Source organism: Saccopteryx bilineata, chromosome 2 (assembly GCF_036850765.1).
Source record: "Saccopteryx bilineata isolate mSacBil1 chromosome 2, mSacBil1_pri_phased_curated, whole genome shotgun sequence".
Classification (NCBI taxonomy): Eukaryota; Metazoa; Chordata; class Mammalia; order Chiroptera; family Emballonuridae; genus Saccopteryx; species Saccopteryx bilineata.
This window is the reverse complement of record NC_089491.1, coordinates 10,612,275-10,631,804: the sequence shown is the minus strand read 5'-3', so window position 1 is coordinate 10,631,804 and position 19,530 is coordinate 10,612,275. Positions and strand designations below refer to the sequence as shown.

The following is a 19,530-nucleotide window of genomic DNA, read 5'->3' as shown; positions in this document are numbered from 1 at the left end:
AACTATAAGAGTGTATCTTTGTGACTCACTCTCTCCAATCCACAACGATTGATTTCTGGGCCTTCTCAACAACTATAAATGGCCTGGATTCACAAATCCTTGTTTTGGGCAGACACTATGCTTGGCGCTTTACAGACTTTGTCACTAATCCTAGTAATTCTAAAGTCAATTTCAGAAATGTTATAGTTTGGGGGGTCATCTAGGAAAAAAAATTAATGCTGGTGCTGTGAAATCTGGACCTTAACCTTTGTGCTCTTCAGTTTTCACATCTGTAAAATGGAGATGATAATAAAATACCTAGCTCATAGGGTTATGAGCATAATGTGATTTAATATATGTAAGGTGCTTAACATATTATATAACAAGCACTATATAAATGCTAGCTGCTATTATTAAATGAGAACACTAAAGTTCAGAGAAGTCAAGTGACAAAGTCACATAGCTGTGATCTTTGTTCTGCCACACTCCAGAGTCCCTGCTCTTTCCCTCTCACACCATCTAACAAAAATCCTTCCTCCCTGGCTGAGACCACTACTGCCACTTCCAAAAAACAAAGCCCTCTAAATAGATATCAGTGGGGGGTTTCCCCCAGGTGGTTTATTATCCCGCTAAAGAGGCATTTTAGAGGAAGAGTTGTAAGGCTAAAAAGGAAGTCTCCTGACAGGTTAAATTTCAACAGTACAGCAAGAATATTAAAAAAAAAAATCAAATGTGATTTAATTATTAAGTTAAGCAATTAAAGCAATTTAACTCAATTGATGAAGAATGCACTCACCAATTTCATCTGAAATCTAAAATAAAACCCAAGTATTAACATGAAAAAGGATTATTTCTTCTTATGACTAAATTGTAACTCCCACAGAACAAAAAAAAATGCTTTAAAAGGTATATTACACGTGACACTCCAAGAACATCAAGAGAATCAGAGCTCTCAGGAAGGAAGCCCGAATATCTCACTGACCTTTCATCATCCACCAACTTCATCTCAAATTCTGATCCAGTAACTCCTTTTTGTTATTCGCACTGTTAGGTGACAGTTCTTCTGCCAGTAATCACACTACAGAATGAGTTCTTCCTAGTCACTATCCTAAGGAATAAATCCCTAACTGTTTAACAACACAGTAATTGACTTACACTAAAATGTTACTCACACTAGGAAAGGGTATTATTCTTAAGCCAGAAGAGGAGATGCTTCTCCTATAGAGTTTATTACCACCTTCCAAAGTGAAAACCAGGTTAAAAGGCAAACCAATCTACAACATGACATTGCCAAAACCACAACTTTAGAAGTCTCAATGAAAACCAAACATGTCTCCTGAAAGCAAACAAGCAAGCTATTCTTGATGGAAGTTTTAAAAAGCTAGGTAGAATTTCTATTGCTTAGAAATATTTCATTATTTTTACAGCAATGACTCAATAGTAAGAAAGTATTTTTGTGTTGTCAGACATATTTCCATAATTACAGATCCACCCTTTGTGAGGAAACAGATTCTATTGAAAATTTTCTATCACAAGGTAATTAACAGTTAAGCAACAGGTTTCATGTAGCAGGTAACAAAACCTTACCAGAGAACTCAGAGAGGGTAATCTATGACACACTTCATTTAGTCTGAAGCAAAAAAACCACACAAAAAAACCTTAAAATGGTATAAACTCATTTTCATTTTTTTTCCCTCTGTAGCCCCTTTATGGAGGGGAAAAAAAACCCCCAGGAAACAGAAGAAAAACCCAAAGTAATTGAATATTAATAATACTTATCTGGTAAATCAGCATTTTCTTACATATCAAGTTGATTCATTTAGAACAGGTTTTTCTCACATATTAATGTAAGTAACACTTTTATAAAAAAAAATAACTATACAGAAAAATGAAAAAAAAAAAAACTATATTTTTTAAAAAACACTATATTTTCCAATGAAACAAAAACTTAGTGAAAAGAGTGGCACTGTTTATATTTTTGCTAATCTCTAATATCTGGCTTAATTCGGGCAGCAAGATTCTCCTATTCGGCTGAGGTACAGAGGCAGAAAGTCTGGCCTCCCACAAACTTATAATTGGAAAAGAAAGAAGTATTTGCTTATTAATATAATTATAGATTTTTTCTTTGATAATACACCAAAACTTAGGAAGTGCTGGTTTCTTAAAAGTTAGCTCAATGTGAAATCTAAAACCATATCAGTTAACTTTGTGTTCTCTGTTACATTAAAATCCATTGATCTACACAAAATTTTGAAAAGATCTTTTACTCATGCAGGATTTTATAACATCATATACCCAGAGATTTGGCAAATACTCTTTCACTGAAATAAGATGATCTTCAAAATGCTGACATTTCATTATGCAGTATCAAAAAATCACATTTGTTATATCACCATTGGTCTCATCAGAAAAGGCTTTCAGTATTGGGAAGCTGTCAAGCTCAAAGTGACTGGTAGAAGATTTTTAAAATTATATTGTTGCTTGAAAGTTCAAATTGGATTTACCAGCAACAAGTAAGTCAGTTTTCTTTGGAGTAAAAGGCTTGCTGTTCATTTTCAAAAAAAAAAAAAAAACTGCCAAATACACAAATCTGAAAAAACCATAGTTTGTCAATTATCTTTTAAGTAAAAGTAGTGTTCCATGAAAAAAAAAAAAAAGGCAGTTCAATTCACAACATAATAAACTGCACAAGCATTTTCGCTTAAAACAACTATTCTATTTTGGTATACAAAAGAAATGCTTTGTATGTGTTTGCCATAGAATATCAAAATCAAGTATATAGTCAGGGTCAAGATTAAATAAAATTAATTATTTTTACTGCTTCATCTAAGACATTCTTAGGTGAAAATGGCTTTTTTAAAAATACAAGTATATGAAGGTAAAAAATACAAAAACTACTATTACAGTTTAGTTCCTTGATTTTTCACTAAGGCACCAATAATTTTCATCCACCATTGTTTACGTAACATTAGTACAAATGTCAACATAGTGAAAAAGGCAAATAATGTCAGTATCATCATAAAAATAGTTTTGAACTCAAGAGCTTCAAGAGCTTCCTTAAAAGGGTCTCAGGGACACCCCCGGAGGTTCATAGACCACAATTTAAAAGTTACTGGTTTAGATAATACAGTAAATAACAAACTTAATGACTCAGTAAGTGGGAAGAGATTAAGTCTAAAACAATCCAGTAATGAATAATCAACGAAGGATGGGTGGTAGAAAATACTACAATCCAACTCCACAGTATTTCATTATCCATTTACAAATTTAAAAAGCAAGAGATGAGGAAACAGAATAAAAGGTGTTTAAGGCTTTTCACATACTTGTTTCCTCTTTTTATCTTTTGTAAAAGATTAAATTGCATAATTGGAGATAATTTATGGCTTTCTTTTAATACAAGTATATGAAGGTGAAGAACACAATAACTGCTATTACAGTTTGGTGCCCTGATGGTGATAAAGAACACTGCTTCTGATCCAATACAGCATAAGGAATTTTAAAAATGATCAAGACTGAATTTTTAATCCTTCCAAGATGATACAGCTTCAAGACTGAAATTAGTGCATGAATTAAATTTTAAAATGAAAACTCGATACAGGTTAAATAGCTCCCCTTCAATGAAATCAGTCTGTCCTTCACTTTGGCACAGATTTGTTACTGAAATGTTTCCTGCCAGTTTAAGACTCCACAGTTTTAGACTTCTGATTCTGAAACTGAAACTCAAAGGAAATATTATAGGAAGTTTAAACACCTCTTGAATCAATCATATGCTTTTTCAATCAATGGTTTTAGAAGAAAGAAAGAAAGAACACAAATTTTAACATTACAATTACGGATTGAAAGCAAGCAGAACCCACTTGTAGACCTCTGCAATACTTTCATAGAGAGATCTAAAATTCTATGATACTATGAAATATAAGAAGTTGGAAATAAAAAGCCAAGAAGGCTATCTACCACAGGGCTATTTAGTTGTGTGTTTCTCTCTCTCAAATATAATTCTTTAGTATATTTTTAATGAATTATAAAATTATCTCCAATGCAAATAGTTGCTCCAGCAAGTATTTGTTTGATACATCTTTTACTGATACCATCACTACAGTTCTAATAAGCTAAAGCCTATATTATGAAAACAATTCCCTCTAGCCCTAATAGCAAATTCTTTTTATAATTTCTCACTTTGACAATGAGCACAAAGTCACTATTCTGGTTCACACCACCCACAGAGTATATCTTCAAATCAAATCACCAGGATTTGTTTCCAGAATACATTACATGTTGCTGCCTAGGGAATTGGTTTTGGAAACACTACACTTACCAGCTGACTTATGAACAGTGCCCACAGAATTGACACCAACTTAAAGGTAAGAATCCTTCCAGAAAATAGAAAAATATGCTACTACTGCCATCTGTGGTTTATGCTTGAATAGCTTCTCTGGTGTAAACAAATTGAAGGGTATACAGTTCACAATTAGAATCCAAAGACCTCATTATTTGAAGATACTTCCTTAAAGGGAACTTAATATAACAAATTGTAACGTTTATTTAGTATGTGACAAAAGAATATGCGGTTCTCTTTCTAAACTTATATATGCTGAAGGGGGGAACCACAAACTGCCTGCAATGAAAATGGTTACATTACACAATTGCTTTCCCCAAATTTCCACACTCCTAAGTAAATTCAAAACACATGAATGCTTCCTGTGACCTTATAATGAGGATAACATCTCTTGAAATCGTTATTATCAACATTAAAACATTCCCAAAAATTTTTTAAGCAAAAATTTTTAAAGAAGTCCAGGAATTTTCTACTAGACATGAGACTCTGATCAGTTTGCTCTTTTCAAGATAAATTTTAAAGGTTCAAAAAAAATTTTTTAAGAAAAAAAATTCAAAAATTCCAAATGAAGCCTCAAAGTAGGCTATTTTCACAACTTACTTTCCCTCAGTTTGCTTTCTCAAATGACAACCACTGTAGCTTAGGGATCAAAAGATTTGGTGCAGCTGGGGGTGGGGTAAAAAGCAATTCAGCTTCCCAACAGCCAGCTGAGGAAATCTTAGTTCTTCTCTTCCCAACTAAATCACTGTTAATTAGAATTACCGGGTTACATAGTAAAGTCTTATTTAAATAATCATAACCAGAGGAAAAAAAATCTGTTTTCCTGAGAAGCTGTTCTACACAGGCTCCTGTTTAAGAGCAAGTAATAAGGAAATAACGAAATAAAGTACAAAATGTTCTAATTTTTAAAATAAAGTTCTCTATTCTATGGTGTTACTAATCCACACTGAAAAGCAGGCTAGACACAACGGTCTTTTTCTAATTTTTCATTACTAAGCACATTAATGTCTAACAGCGCTATCTTTCTTGTAAAGACAAGCCATGTTGGAAAACAATAAATAAAGAGCAGACTGGGTTTGACTCTAGAACTGTACATCAAAGTTACATCCAGAAGTCTTTTTAAAATTTAGGATTAAGCTCAGATGAATCTGAAACATCAGCTCATCACAAGAAAAAGAATTAGCTTCTCAGTACTTCTTGCCGACTTTTAATAATTTTGTTATTTCTGAACCCTAGTTATCAATAAAGGCATTCCATAAGAAATTACCTGAGCCAGGAAAAGCTGACATTAAGAATACAAAAATTTAAAAGAGAGTATTTTCTTTCACAATTTGATTTTGTAAATACATTCAAAGTATAACAGAGGTGGATGCATTAAATCACTACTTGTGTGGGCATATTCAACAGCTACCTTCTGTTTAAAACTGTTTCAAGGGCACTTTTAGTCTTAGCCTGAAATGCAAGCTTTGTTTATATCTGTTGAGTCAGAATTTTGATTTTTCTGATTGTGACCCTTTTCACATAAAAGATAACTGGTTCACACACACTAAAAAAAAAGAAGGCATTTTTGTTGTCCTACTTTAAAAGATTGGGCCAACAATTTTAATTGACCAAAAAGGTCTCTTCCCAAATTTAGCTTTCAACTTAATTATATGCAAGAAAAATATACTTAAAAAGAGAAATGTCATTTAACTTGGCTACAATACAGAAATAAACATAAGGACAAAAAAAATTAAGACAGGGTCCCCAAGCTCTAGATGAGCATGCTGAAAAGGAAGTTTCCTATGTCAAAGGAGCTATCCTGAATCCTGAAGCCAAAGTTGCCTTCTGAACACGTTTCATTAATGGACCAATTTATTCAACATGAACCAATAAATACCTACTAGTTATAATACGGGATGAAACTCACACAGCCCCAAACATGCATGTATCGTTAGCAATTGAAAGCAACTTGCATAACAAACACTACATGAGTGGTATGAGAAACTTCCCTTTCCAGTATCATGGTACAGTAGCTGGCACTTCTACCCTCCATCCTCCACTAACCTAAAATGAGCTATTTTAATCTAAAATTTATTTTCTATCTTTGCTCCACAACCTCAGGAAAAAAGAAAAAAAAAACCTGAGAAACCAAAAAATTATGAGTAAAATACGGGAATGCATTATTTGGGCATATTTTAGGAAATGTATTGGGTTTTCATTTTCATTAGGTCTCCCTTCTGTCCTCAACTAACTCCTTTTCACGTGCCAGCGAATGCATAAACACACATGTTGTTGCTATAAAATTCAGATGATGTACAGATTAGGAAGCATGTTATTATCCTATTTTGATCACATGAAACAGAAATACTCTAAAAGGAATTTGGTGGATGGTAAATCTAAGTTTGGAAATGTGGTAATCTCACATTTCAGCTGTTTAAAATCAGCAGTGAATCTGTTCACTGCTGCCTTTCAGTGTTCTTTGGAGGTCACAGAACCTACTTTAAAAACAAAACAAAACTGTGCTGCTTGTTCTAAAGAACAGTACTATAGTATGCGTTTTTTAAATGAAAGTAGAAAATTCTGAGGTGACTCAATTAACTTAATTTTCAAAGTCACAAAACTGATGTTAAACTGTCATGGAAAACACTTGCTAATTTATTTCCAGGGATATACATTTGAATGGTATGGTCACAGCAGGAAAAAGGCTTCAAGTTATTTAGTGAACATCTCCCACTTCTCCTAAAGTGTAATAATATAATCATGCTTTTAATTATTGATAATGTCTTATACCTGTCCTTTGCCTGAAATATGTAAGTCTACTTCTTCACTCTTTTAAAATGAACAAACACAATATTTAGCATAAACTTCCTCAAATCATTCATCTTCCTCTGAAACCCCAAAAGGGAGCAGTCCTCTAAATGAACTCATTTTTGTTATGAAAACCTACAAACAACAACTGAAAATATCTAGTGCAGTGAGCATAGGGAATTCCTGGAAGGGTGATGGTGCATCAAAAGGCTAGCAACTCTGTTCCGATAGAATAATAAAAACCACTTAAAGGACTGTAAATTCAGTATCAATGGCGTTTCCGGCAGGAAAACATTTCTAAAATTCCACCTCCAGTTTATTTCTTCATGACAGAAACTAAAAGATCTCCTTCCTATCAAGATAGCTATCTATTGCAGATATTTCATACAAAAGAAAATCAGTCAGCAAAATAAAAAGTGAGAATTCATTTTCTTGGCTTAGGACTAAAGCAGTTTCACTTACTTTTAGAGAAAAATATAAATTAGGAAGTACAATATAAAAGAAAAAAATGTTCCCACCAATCCAGAGATAAACTTTATTTCTTTATTTTTTGTAATATTTTGTAATTATTTTCCGTATGTTAAATCATGAGATAATGAACATAAACTGTAAAACAAGACACAATGCTCATTTTTACACTGAAAAAATAAAGCAGTCCACAACAGTCTAATGCTTCATGCACTATATAGGACTGATGTATTTAAAATACTAAAGCCACCTCAGCCTATATGGATTGCTCAGTAACATTCTTTTAAATGATTCTGACCAATTGAGGAAATGAGACTATGAATGGGAAATTTGATGAAGAGTTAAAATTACCTTTGAGTTCTTTAAAATATACTAATGAATAATTAATAGCAAATGCAGTTCCTAGTCTTCCATTACAACAATATTCTCAAGTAGAGCTGAAGTCTGCAGCAAAATCCATCATCTATGTGTTATACACAGGTGGATACAGGAAGTCTACACACAGAAAAGCATTATGAAAATGCACTAATGTGGGCTATAAGATCTGGGCTTGGATAAAAAAAATTACCATGGTAAATTTTAGGTCTGACTTATAACATTCACACATTAATATCAAACCAAATCTCCACTTTAAAAGCTTGAAAAGTCAAAAGCACTAAAGAAATCCTTTGTTCCTACGATACTGTCTCCTACCCTAACTGGATTCCAGCTCCTTTGTGACACGGGATTTTATTGATCTAAAACATGTTCACATTCAGAAATTAGTCTCCAAAGACATCCCAAGGGACTGCCAGCCACCTAGATACCACACATCACAGATATCTTTAAAAAGGACAAGAGCTTTGAAAACATCACTATTTGGTCAGCAACATCAAGTAAAGTTAACCAGGTTCTCCTCTAAACAGACTTTTCCTTTAACTGCTAAAATTAGCAGGTCTACTGAACTGACTAAAAATGTATGAGGGTTCAGATCAACTCCAAGATTCTTCTCCTGTAGCTCCTCATTCATTCAACAACTGAGCACTTAAATGACCTATATTCAGGTTACTTTCCTCATACCTGCCAGGTCACTGTCCTGACTGAGAAACTTCTTGCTTGAAGCAATTAATTTTTAGTGCTTCCTAACTGTCCAGGGTGTTTGCATTCAATTTTAAATCTGTTACTTGTTAGACACTGTTCGGTCCTAGATCTTTCAGAGAATTGCGAGTTTATGGCGCTGAGAGGGGAGGAGGCAAGCATCTTCGAGAGCCTGCCCTTTATTCGGAAATGAGATGTGAAAGGTGGAAAGCAGGGCAAATAAATAAATAAATCGGGTTTGCCGCCGGAGCGTTTGCCGGCCCGTACGAGCACCCTTTGTAATGCGGGCCTCCCGGGGCTATCGCCTGCGCTAATTGCTCCAGGGCGCTTTCCAAGTTCAAAAGTTCACCTTTTACGACCTCACAAAAGCTCCTTACACGTTACCAATAAAAACATTCCGCTGCAAACACCAAGAGGGGAAATATCAAACAGATACAAATAAAACATCCGTAGGGGGAGGGAGGGAGCCAGGGGCGGAGGGCGAGTCAACCCTAGGGACAGCCCCGAGAAACCTGAGGACTTGGCCCGGACGTGGGGGCAGGGGGCCGAGCGGCAGGAAGGGCCGGGCCAGGTGAGGAATTCCCAGGGCTCAGGGTCCAGGATCGCGGAAGGGACGAGGAGAACCGAGGCGGGGCAAGCGCGGACCTGGACCGGCCGGCAGACGGAGGAAGACAGGTGTCCCGAGCACACGCTCGGGCCAGAGATCGGAGCCAGCAGAAAGTCGTCGCCTAACAGAAGAGGAACGAGAAGAGAGAAACAGGGTGCGGAGCAGGCACCAAGGGGTCGGAGAGGGAGACGCTGGGCGAGTAGCTAACGATCCGGGGGTCTGGGCAGAGGCGAGGCTCGCGCTCGTACGCGAGGGAAGCGCGGGTCGGCAGGAGAGAAGGAAAGAGGTTCCAGAAAGGTGTAGGGCAGGGAACCACGGGGACGAGGGTGTGGTGTCCGACCCGCAGAACCAGGAGCGAGCGTCAGGGGAGAGGGGAGGGACCCGCGTGGGGAGCGCCGAGGGGCCTGGGGGGAGGGGACGGCTCCCCGCAGAAGGAGCCCTTTGGAAGAGAGAGCAGAGGAGTCCCAAGTGGGAGTGGAAGCCCCCACTGACGGGACGCGCAGTAGGGGGCAGGGGGGATCCGCCGAGGGGACCCGGAGGAAGGGGAAGGCTCGGCTCGGCTCTGAGATGACCGGGGGAGGGGAGGGGAAGGGAGAGGGTCCGCGAGGACGGGACCTGGGGGAGGGGGAGAGCAGGATTCGCGCAGAGCGGACAGGGGAGGAGGGGAGGGATGAAGGTCGCAGTAGAGGGAACCGGGCAGGGGGTGGATCTGCGCTGAGGAGATCGGGGAGGGGGGAGAGAGAGGGTCTGCGCTCAGCGACCGAGGTGGGGGTCCACGCCGAAGAGGCCGGGGCGTTGCAGTTTCCTGGAGTAATAGCAGGCTGAGAGGAGGGGTACGCCCGGGGTACGGGACAGGGGGCTGGTTCTGGCTGGGCCCGGACTGAACGCCCCTCACCCACCGTTGCGCGGCGGCGGAGGGAGCACGGCGGGTGGCTCCAGGAACCCCGCCGAGCCCCCGCCGCCTCCCCCTCCGCTAGGCGGCTGTTCGTCCCGCTCCATGCGGTGGTGCTCAAGGCCCGCGCTCGGTTCGCTGGTCCGCCATGACCGGCGCCCTCGTCGTCGTCGTCGTCCGCCGGGGGGAGGGGGCTGTCAGGGGCCGGCGGGCTCCCGGCCGCCGCGCTCTCTGGGCTCTGAGCTGCCCGGCTCCGCGCTCCTCCGCGCCGCGCCCCCTCAGCACTGGCCAGCTCCCTCCCCCGACGTCACGCGCTGCTGCGACGCACGGGCCTGCGGGGCACGCTGGGAATTGGAGTCCGCCCGGCGGGACTCCAGAAACTGAAGCGGGGGGAGGAACGATTTAGCGGCTCTGAAGAAGAGAAAGCCAAAGCCTGTCTCAATCAAAAACCCTAATAAAAATTTCTGTTAAGGTTTAGCAAAGTATCTTCAGGGCCTTTTCTTTATTGTGATTTACCCATGGTCAACTTTTTCTGTGACTCCTTGTATCCCCCTTGCCCCGACAATGAGTCTTTCCTAGGAGGTGGGTCTCAAAGAAACCGGGTGAGCACGTGCAATCAAGCCCAGCCCTGTAGGCGGGGCTCGAAGGGGGCGGGGTTTAAGGGTATTCACAAGGGCCTTTCTCCGCGGCTTCGGGACAAATTGGACCTGAGATTAAAGGGCTGGAGTTTAACTGGAGGTGACTGCGTTCGTATGCAAATGAAATCTATAAAACTCTGCTTTCCGGGGTACTCTTTTAAAGGCTTTTACCTCCGGGTGGGCGGGAAGGACTAGTTTCTCTTACTCCTCTTTCATTTTCCGCCTGCCCGTTGAACAGAATGGCAAACTAAGCTCCAGGCCATTGATGCCATTAAAGAAACCCTAGACTCTAATTCCTGTCGTCTTGAAGCTCTCGGGTTGGGAGGCTCCTTACCTATCCTTGTTTCCCTTTCTCAATTTCCTCATCTGTAAGACGGAGTTGAAATAGAGATGGGGTCCAATTGGGAGATCCCAAACACCCCTCCCCACCTCAGTTTCCCGGATTTGTAGTCTCTGCTGTTGCCGTCTGAGCCCACCTTCTGTGGCCACCAGGAGGCGCACGGCCATCAGCCTTTGGGGCCTTCCCGGGCGTCCGCCTTCGGCCACCCTTATAGCAGGATTCATCGCAACTGCCGCGCAAGGTCTAAGTAAGCCTACTTGAAAACAAGAACCAGAACACTGATGATGCTTTGGCCACCTCTACCTGCCGGGTTAAGCCGTGGCTTCCTCACCAGCTGCCCATTTGCTATGCAGGAGGCTTTGCAACACTCTTCCTGCACTGTGGGTTCCTTCCTTATCAAATTTTTTTGTTGTTGTTTTTTGGTTTTGTTTTTTTACAGGGACAGAGAGAGTCAGGGAGAGGGATAGACAGACAGAAATGGAGAGAGTTGAGAAGCATCAATCATCAACTTCTTGTTGCAACACCTTAGTTGTTCATTGATTGCTTTCTCATATGTGCCTTGACTGTGGGCCTTCAGCAGGCGGAGTAACCCAAGCTGGTGAGCTTTTGCTCAAACCAGATGAGCCCGCACTTGAGCTGGCAACCTCGCAGTCTCGAGCCTGAGTCTTCTGCATCCCAGTCCGATGCTCTATCCACTGTGCCACCGCCTGGTCAGGCCTTATCAAGGTTTTTTTAACCTGTTATGCGTCCTTAATCTGTGCTGGCCACTGTTCTAAGAGATTTACATTAACAGTGTTGCCTGAACCTCACATCAGCTCTAAGAGGTAGCTACAATATTGTCCCTATCAAACACTGAGGAAGTCACCCAGCAGATATGGGGATTTCAGACACCAGAACCTGAACCCTGGAATGCTGCTGGTTTCACCCCATTCCCAAACCCTTAGTCATCTTTCCAAAATCCTGTTCAAATATCTCCTCAGGGACACTATCCTTAATGCCTAGAGGACATCTAGATTCCTACTGTGTTCCTCAAAGGCTCTGTTGAGTTCCCTGTGGACTGAGAAATGGCCTGTGATTGCTTCCCCACTACCATCCCCCAACCCCAGAGGAAAGCCCTTACTGTGGGGGGGGGGGGTGACGGTGGGACAGAGGAAATGGGTCCTCAGAGCCATACCTTCAACTCTGGGTTCTAAAATGTGTGAGGGCCAGAGCTTTTCTGTCACAGGCCTCCACAGATGGTGAGTGCCCATTCCTTGGAGATCTATCAGGGGCTCAATGGCACTGCAGAAACCTCCAGGAGTCCTAGGTTTTCAGTGGTGGACAAAGATTCTGAGTTGATTCTAAGTTCAAAAGTGAGCAGAGAGTTCAAACATTCAAGCCTTGGAAATAACTCCTCATCCTTCAGACCAGCCATGTTGTCCCTTCCTTCCAAAGCCTTCCTGGATCTCCCTGACTCGTCAAACCCCTTTATTCTCACTCTCATCGTTATAATCCCACTGTTGAGCATAGGGCTGAACATAGTAGATACTCAAAAAATAATTACTGAGTAGGTGAAAGAATGAATATGAATAAAACAGACCTCACTTTTTTTTTCTTTTTTTTTTTTTTAAGATAGAGGCAGGGAGAGAAAGAGACAGGAATACTGAGCTACTTCTGTATGTGCCCTGACCAGAGAATTGGACCAACAACCTCCACCCTTTGGAACAACACTCCCAACCAACCAAGCTATCCAGCCAGGGCAGATGTGACTAGTTTTCTACATAACTGGCCTTGGGCATTTTACCTCTGAGCCTCAAAGTCTGGTTCTGAAGCGTGAGGGATTATAATGATAGTTGCTACTTCACAGGATTGTTACAAAAATCAGATAAAATGGTGCATACAAAGCACTTAACATAAGGTCTGGCCTGATGAATGGGACCTGTTACTAATGTACGTTATGTAAAGAGTGGTCCTAATACCCAGTTACACTCTTCTGAAATTTTACATTACAGTGCCTCTTAGGAAGAATCAACTAGCAGAAAATTTAGAAAGGTGATATAAATGATGATGTACGCAGACCTTAGCCACAGTCCTGTCAGGTAGGCACCTATGTGGAGTGTTTCCCCACCAGTGTCCCCTAACAATCCTGAGAAGTCAATTACAAATGAGGCAATAGGCTCAGAAAGACATGAAAAAGACACCAGCAGGACTCATGACAGAAAGCTGCAAAGAAAGGTATCCAAGGATAAGGAAGGATCTGAAGGGGAGTGGTCCTGAGGCTGGAGACAGACAAACAGGACAAGACAGGGACAGAGCTAAGAACAAGGCAGGTGTGAGCCACATCATGGGGGCCTTAGGCTGTGGTGGAGATGACGGACACTAACAAATCAAATAATTACACAAATCCACAACTGCACATAGGTGCTACAATAGAACACCCTTAAAAATTCCTAGTGCTATGGGAATGTGACAGGGCTCATTTTGGTCCAGGGTGATAATCAGGGGAGGCATTTTAGGATAGGGCGCCTTGAAATGAGATGAGAAGGATGAATAGGAGTGGGTCAGACTAGGCAGAGAGAGAGAGTTTCTGGGGGAAAGAACAGTGTGTGCAAAGGTCCTAAGGCCAAGTTGGGACTGAGAATCCATCATGACCCAACCCCGCTGAAGGAGTGTGGGGCAGGAGAGAAGAGGAGAAAGAAGGAAACTAGAAACGGTGGGGTGATGTGGGGAAACAGCCAGCAGGGGGCAGAGTTCTCTGCTGACAGCAGTCTTGCTCCTCCAAAGTCCCTAGCCGGAGAGCCCCAAGCCAGACTTCAGGGGAAGGGCTGGGAAAGGGAAACCCCCACCAGGTTCTGTTCAGAACGTTTTGTCTGTTATTTGAATAGATAAGTCACACATTCCAAGATGTAAAAGAGTATTCAGTGAAAAGTAAGCCTTTCTCCTTACTGATTCCCAGCTGCTGGTTCCCCTCCTTAGCGATAACCACTATTCCAAGTTATTGTGTCCATTCCCAGGTAGTCTATGCCAGCAATTTTCAACCCTTTTAAAATTTTCATTTTTATTAATTGATTGATTTTTAGAGAGAGGAAGGGAGAGTGAGAGAAAAAATCCACCGGCTGATCCCTGTATTTGCCCTGACCAGGGTTCAAACTGGCAACCTTAGCAATCTTGGCATATTGAGACAGTGCTTCAACCAGCTGGGCTTCCTGGCCAGGGCAACCTTTTTTACTCGTGGCACATGTAAACTAAGTACTAAAGTTCTGTGGCACACCAAAAACATATGTTTTTTGCCTATCTGACCAAAAAAATAGGTATAATTTTGATTAATTCACAATGGACAGCTATTGTCATTTTTTCATTTGACAGTCTAAAAGAAAAGAGATAAGTACCTGACTAAATAGTCATATATTGCATGTTTTTAAAAACTTGCAACACACCAGTATACCATGACACACTGGTTGAAAATCGCTGGTCTATGCACATAAAAACACGCCATATTTACTTTTTACACTAACCCTGGTTTTAATGTCTCCCCAGGTCAGTGGTCCCCAACCTTTTTTAGGCCACAGACCGGTTTAATGTCAGAAAATATTTTCACGGACTGGCCTTTAGGGTGGGACGGATAAATGCACAAAATAAAATTATGCGACTGGCGTAAAAACTGGTATTTTTAAATATAATTGTCGAACTTACGAGACAAGCGTCAAGAGTGAGTCTCAGACGGATGTAACAGAGGGAATCTGGTCATTTTTAAAAAATAAAACATCGTTCAGACTTAAATATAAATAAAACGGAAATAATGTAAGTTATTTATTCTTTCTCTGCGGACCGGTACCAAATGGCCCACGGACCGGAATCGGTCCGCAGCCCGGGGGTTGGAAACCACTGCCCCAGGGGATCTCTGGTTACAAAAGAAGCTATTGATAATTTGTATTGCCTGACCAGGCGGTGGCGCAGTGGATAGAGTGTGGGACTGGGATACGGAAGACCTAGGTTCGAGACCCCGAGGTCACTAGCTTGAGAGTGGGCTCATGTGATGTGAGCAAAAAGCTCACCAGCTTGGATCCAAGGTCACTGGCTTAAGCAAGGGCTTACTCGGTCTGCTGAAGGCCCACGGTCAAGACACATATGAGAAAGCAATCAATGAACAACTAAGGTATTGCAACAAAAAACTGATGTTTGATGCTTCTCATCTCTCTTCATTCCTGTCTGTCTGTCCCTATCTATCCCTCTGTCTGACTCTCACTCTGTCTCTGAAAAAAAAAATAAAAAAATTTAAAAATAATAATTAAAAAAGCCATTTGTATTGAACGCCTACTGTATCTGGTTCTTTAATTCAGCTGAGAGTTACGGAGCATCAGACCTTGTGCTTGGCCAGTGGTTCACAAACCCTAAGTCCCCTGCAGGGCTTGTGAAAACACAGATTCCTGGGCCCTGCCCCTAGAGTTTTTACTTTCTCAGGTCTGGGGTGGGCGGGGCCTGAGAATCTGCATTTCTAGCAAGCTCTCAGGTGATGCCTAGGCGGCTGCTCTGGGAACCACACTTTGAGACACTGAGCTAGCTGCTCCTGGGCTGATAGCCTTATCCCTCTCCCGCAAGGAAAAGCACAATGAAACAGAGATCGTTTCAAAGAGTGATAAATTCTGTGAAGAAAATGAAGAGGGGAGGGGTGAGCGTGAGCGGGACACGGTGGAGAGTGGGTGTGGGTTAGGAGTGGAGGGTACCAGCATTTGTGGCACAATAAGTGTTCCTTTTTGAGCAGTTGAAGTTTACACGGTCAGGTAAATAGACACATAACTGCACACTTTGTCTAGGGCCCAGGGGAGGGGTCACCTGCAGAGACATTGTGGACAGGGAAGAGATGAGATCCAGCCCCCGCCCCGACCCCAGGAGCGCAGAGGCGCGAGGATTTGCAAAAGAGACTGAGAAGGCGCCTGGTTGAGATAGAAGGGGAAATCCGAAAGAAACCGAGAGACGAGAGGATTTGAGAATGAGGCATGATCAAGAGCTGTTTGATCCTTGGGAGTGCAGATAGGTGCCGTCTTGAGTCCGGTTACAGGAGATCCCGGGGATCCCAACAAAGCGTTTCCACTGTGATCCCGAAGACCCGTGGAGAGAATGGGCAGGGAACCAGAGGAGAAGCGACTACAGTTGGCTTCTTAGGGCAGTTCAGAGTCAGATAGATGAGGCGCTTCGTCCTGAGGATGGGGAAGGGGGAGGGTGTTTTAAAGGTAGGCGCTACTGGGGATTGACGGGAGGGATCTTGGAAGGAGGAAGAAATGGAGTACGTGGGAGAGAGGGGTCTGAGCCAAGAGAAGGGTGAAGCCGGCGGCGTCGGATGTTCGGAGGGTTCCAAGGACAGCCTGCCCTGGAAACCTCCCTCATCGATACTTTACACCACTCCAAAAGAAAAGCATTATTCCCCCATTTTACAGACCAGGAAACTGAGACTCAAAACGGTAGACACGCGGCCAAGGTGTCACATCTCACAGAGCAGGACCTCACAGAGCAGTATGTGTGGGAACCCTGCGCCTCTCACTGCCCCCGCTGTTCCTGTAGGCTCTGAACAAGTCCCTTTTTTGTGTCGAGATAGGGATGCCCTTTGGAGAGCCGCCCAGTGGCAAAGAGGCACCGTAGCCAGCGGGCCCCGCAGGGCGGGGTGACCCCCCTCCACACTAGCTCCGCCTCCCGCGGCACGGCAGGGGGCGCGCCGCGCGGGCAGAGCTGGAGGCTGCACCGAGCTCGCAGAGCAGCCCGCACTTCCCAGCGTCCCAGCCGGCTGTCCGTGCCCGCCGTGCCCGTCCCGCCATGGCCGCGGCTACCCACCCGTCCCGGCCGCTGCCTCTCCTCCTGCTGCCGCTGCTGCTGCTGCGCGCCGGCCCGGTGCGCGCCGAGAGTAAGGTACGCGCGGCCCTCCGACCCGGGCGCAGCTCCGCAGGGAACCGGGCGCGAGGGAGCGCTGTAGCGAGGGGGTGCGCGCCAAGGAAGGTGCCCGGAGCGGAGGACCAGAAGAGGGGAGACTAGACCTGCGGTTTAGTATGGAAGCCGCTGGGGCCAGGACCCTGGGAGAGAAGCGCGTGGGAAAAGAAGCGCTGGAGATGGTAGTGGTGCTTGGGACCCAGAGTCGGAGGCAGGGTCGCCGGGACCTTGTCCAGTGCGGGATGGACGTCAGCACTGAAACCCAGGACCAAGGAGAGGGGGCGCTATGAGTTTGGAAAGGGTACAAACATCAGGTACCGTCCCCAGCCGGGAGAAGGGATTCCCAGGAGCGCTGGGTAAAGGCAGTCTGGAGATCTGGCTAAAAGTTTCCAAGGAAGGCGGACTCATGGGGCACACCCCTGGGTAACTGCTACCCAGCGACTCCCAGGTTTGCAGCAGCCCCTGGGCCAGCGCTTTTAGGCCATGCTGGAGTCCTTACCGTAAGGGCCCCTGGGGACTGGCCACATGCCTGCCAGAGATCTCATGCACCCTCTGAAGAATACCATTTCTCCAGAAGTGACCTGAGCTGTTTTCCATGTTAGCTAAAAGGACCTACCCTGGTGTCCTGCAGACCTGAATTCAAATCCCACCTCTACCTCTTAGCTGGGTAACCTGGGGTCCTTACCTCTCTGAGCCTCCATTTCCTCACTTTTCCATGCGGGAACAATAACAGTTCTCACACCCTGAACTGATGATCTCTTGGTTAGTGAGATCATGCCCGTAAAATGTTTAGCACCTCATCTGGCACCTAGTAGATAACCAGTAAGTGATAACTGTGATTATGAAATCTCGCCACAGGGACCCTAAAAGGGGATGAGATCCAGAGGACAAAGAGAGCAAGCACAGAGTGTCAGAGCAGGGCCCTTTGGGGGTGTGCTGGGTATGACCCACAGAGGATGAGGACCCGACCAAGGTAGGGAGCTGCTCGTGCAGCCTGAGAGCAAAGCAGTGATTTCTCTTGATGTCTCTCCAGCCTCTTCCCTGGGTAGAAGGTGAGGCTGCCCTGTCTACGGGCAGGTAAAGGTCAGAGGCCGCTCGCCACACAGTACGAATATGAGCAGTGGGCATTGGCAGACCCTCAACCTGAAGATTCAGCTCAGAGCATGAAAACAAATGGGCTGCAGTCCTGACCATGTGCTACAAAGATAAGAAGGGAATGGGTATCATTCCCATTTTACAGGTGGGGAAACTAGGCTGTATAGAGAGGCAGCTGGCTTGTGAATTAAAAAACAAAACAAAACAACGAGGTTCTGATACTGTGTGACCTTGGGCAAGTCCCTGCCTGTCTCTGGGCTTCAGTTTTCCCATCTGAAAAACAGTGTCTCCCCAACTTCCTTTCCATATAGGGCCTTCTAGGATCCCCTGACCTGGCTCAGGTACTGGAAGGAGTGAGCAATGCCCCCCCCCCATAACCTGATCAGTGCTTTGTCCCTCTCCTCTCTCTGGCTGGGAGGAATATTTGGTCTTGGGCATCCTCTGGCCAATGCAGAGGGCTGTAGAGCTTGTGAGGGAGGGCTAGCATTCAAAACAAAGCAAAGACAAAGAAAACCCAACACCCTGTTTATGTAGTGAGTCAGCCAAACACTTGCTAGGTTGGGGGGGGGTGTGTGTGTTTAGTTGTCCCAGGGCAAGCTGGGGCTGGTGGGGTGGGGAGGGACATCCTAGAGGCTGAGGCTGGAGCAGCTGGGGACTCAGCACAGCCCTCCCCCGGACGCCTCCCATCCCACACCGCTTCAGCCAGCTGGGAAAAATAAAAATCAAGCGATGGGTGAATTTACTTCACATTCCTCAGCACAGCCAGACTCCTGCTGGCTCTGTGGAGAGAGCTGTTTTCATTATCACCCTCTCCCTCCCGCATAACAGTCCTTCCTCTCCAAGCCTGTCCTAGTTTCCCAGGTTGAGGGGGCCCTTGGAAGGACCAGCCTGGGACTTGAAATCTATCTAGGGCTCTAAAGGGTTAAGCTGACCCTTCCTCGGGGGCTTCCTGCTCCTAGGAGGTCCAGGTTCCTCTCCTGCCCACTACTTTCTGGGGGACAAGGGCAGCTTCAGCGCAGCTGACCACAGAACTCTGTGGTCTCTGCCAGCTCCTTGCTCAGTGTGTGTTAATTTCGTGTTTATGGCAAGGTCTCTCCTAAACAGGATCTGAGGTTTCCATGTAAGGAAGCAGTGCTTTGTCCAGCTTAGGAACGGGAGAGGGAGCTCACGGCTTCCCTGGCATTTCCCACGGCTGCCCTGCGTGGAGTTTTGTTGGGATGGACAGACGGGTAACCACATGAAGGCCAGCCATGGCACCAGAGACCTCTGGGAACCTGCTTTTTTTATTTTTTTTGCTCTGCATCCTTGGAATGTGGCTAATCCTCTATTTCTACCTCAGTTTCTCTATCTGTGAAAGGGCTTCTGGCATCTCACTCCCTCCAAGCATTCAGGTGCAGGCAGGGGGTCCTT

The 19,530-nt window shown here is 44.2% G+C and overlaps 2 protein-coding genes across 3 annotated transcripts in view; one reads left to right on the top strand and one right to left on the bottom strand.

Moving 5' to 3' along the window:
- Nucleotides 1–10,593, bottom strand: part of NR6A1 (nuclear receptor subfamily 6 group A member 1) — a 229,277-nt gene extending 218,684 nt beyond the window's left edge. For both annotated transcript variants that reach the window (XM_066256239.1, XM_066256240.1), the window contains exon 1: nt 10,157–10,593. In XM_066256239.1, coding sequence (XP_066112336.1) covers nt 10,157–10,256 — 100 coding nt within the window. In that variant the 5' untranslated portion in view covers nt 10,257–10,593. The remainder of the gene's footprint in view (nt 1–10,156) is intronic.
- A 6,238-nt stretch (nt 10,594–16,831) lies between these two features.
- The window catches only part of OLFML2A (olfactomedin like 2A), a 30,951-nt gene continuing 28,252 nt past the window's right edge, over nt 16,832–19,530 (top strand). Inside the window, exon 1 of the mRNA XM_066256238.1 lies at nt 16,832–17,007. Within this exon, the coding sequence (XP_066112335.1) occupies nt 16,915–17,007 (93 nt within the window). The 5' untranslated portion in view covers nt 16,832–16,914. The remainder of the gene's footprint in view (nt 17,008–19,530) is intronic.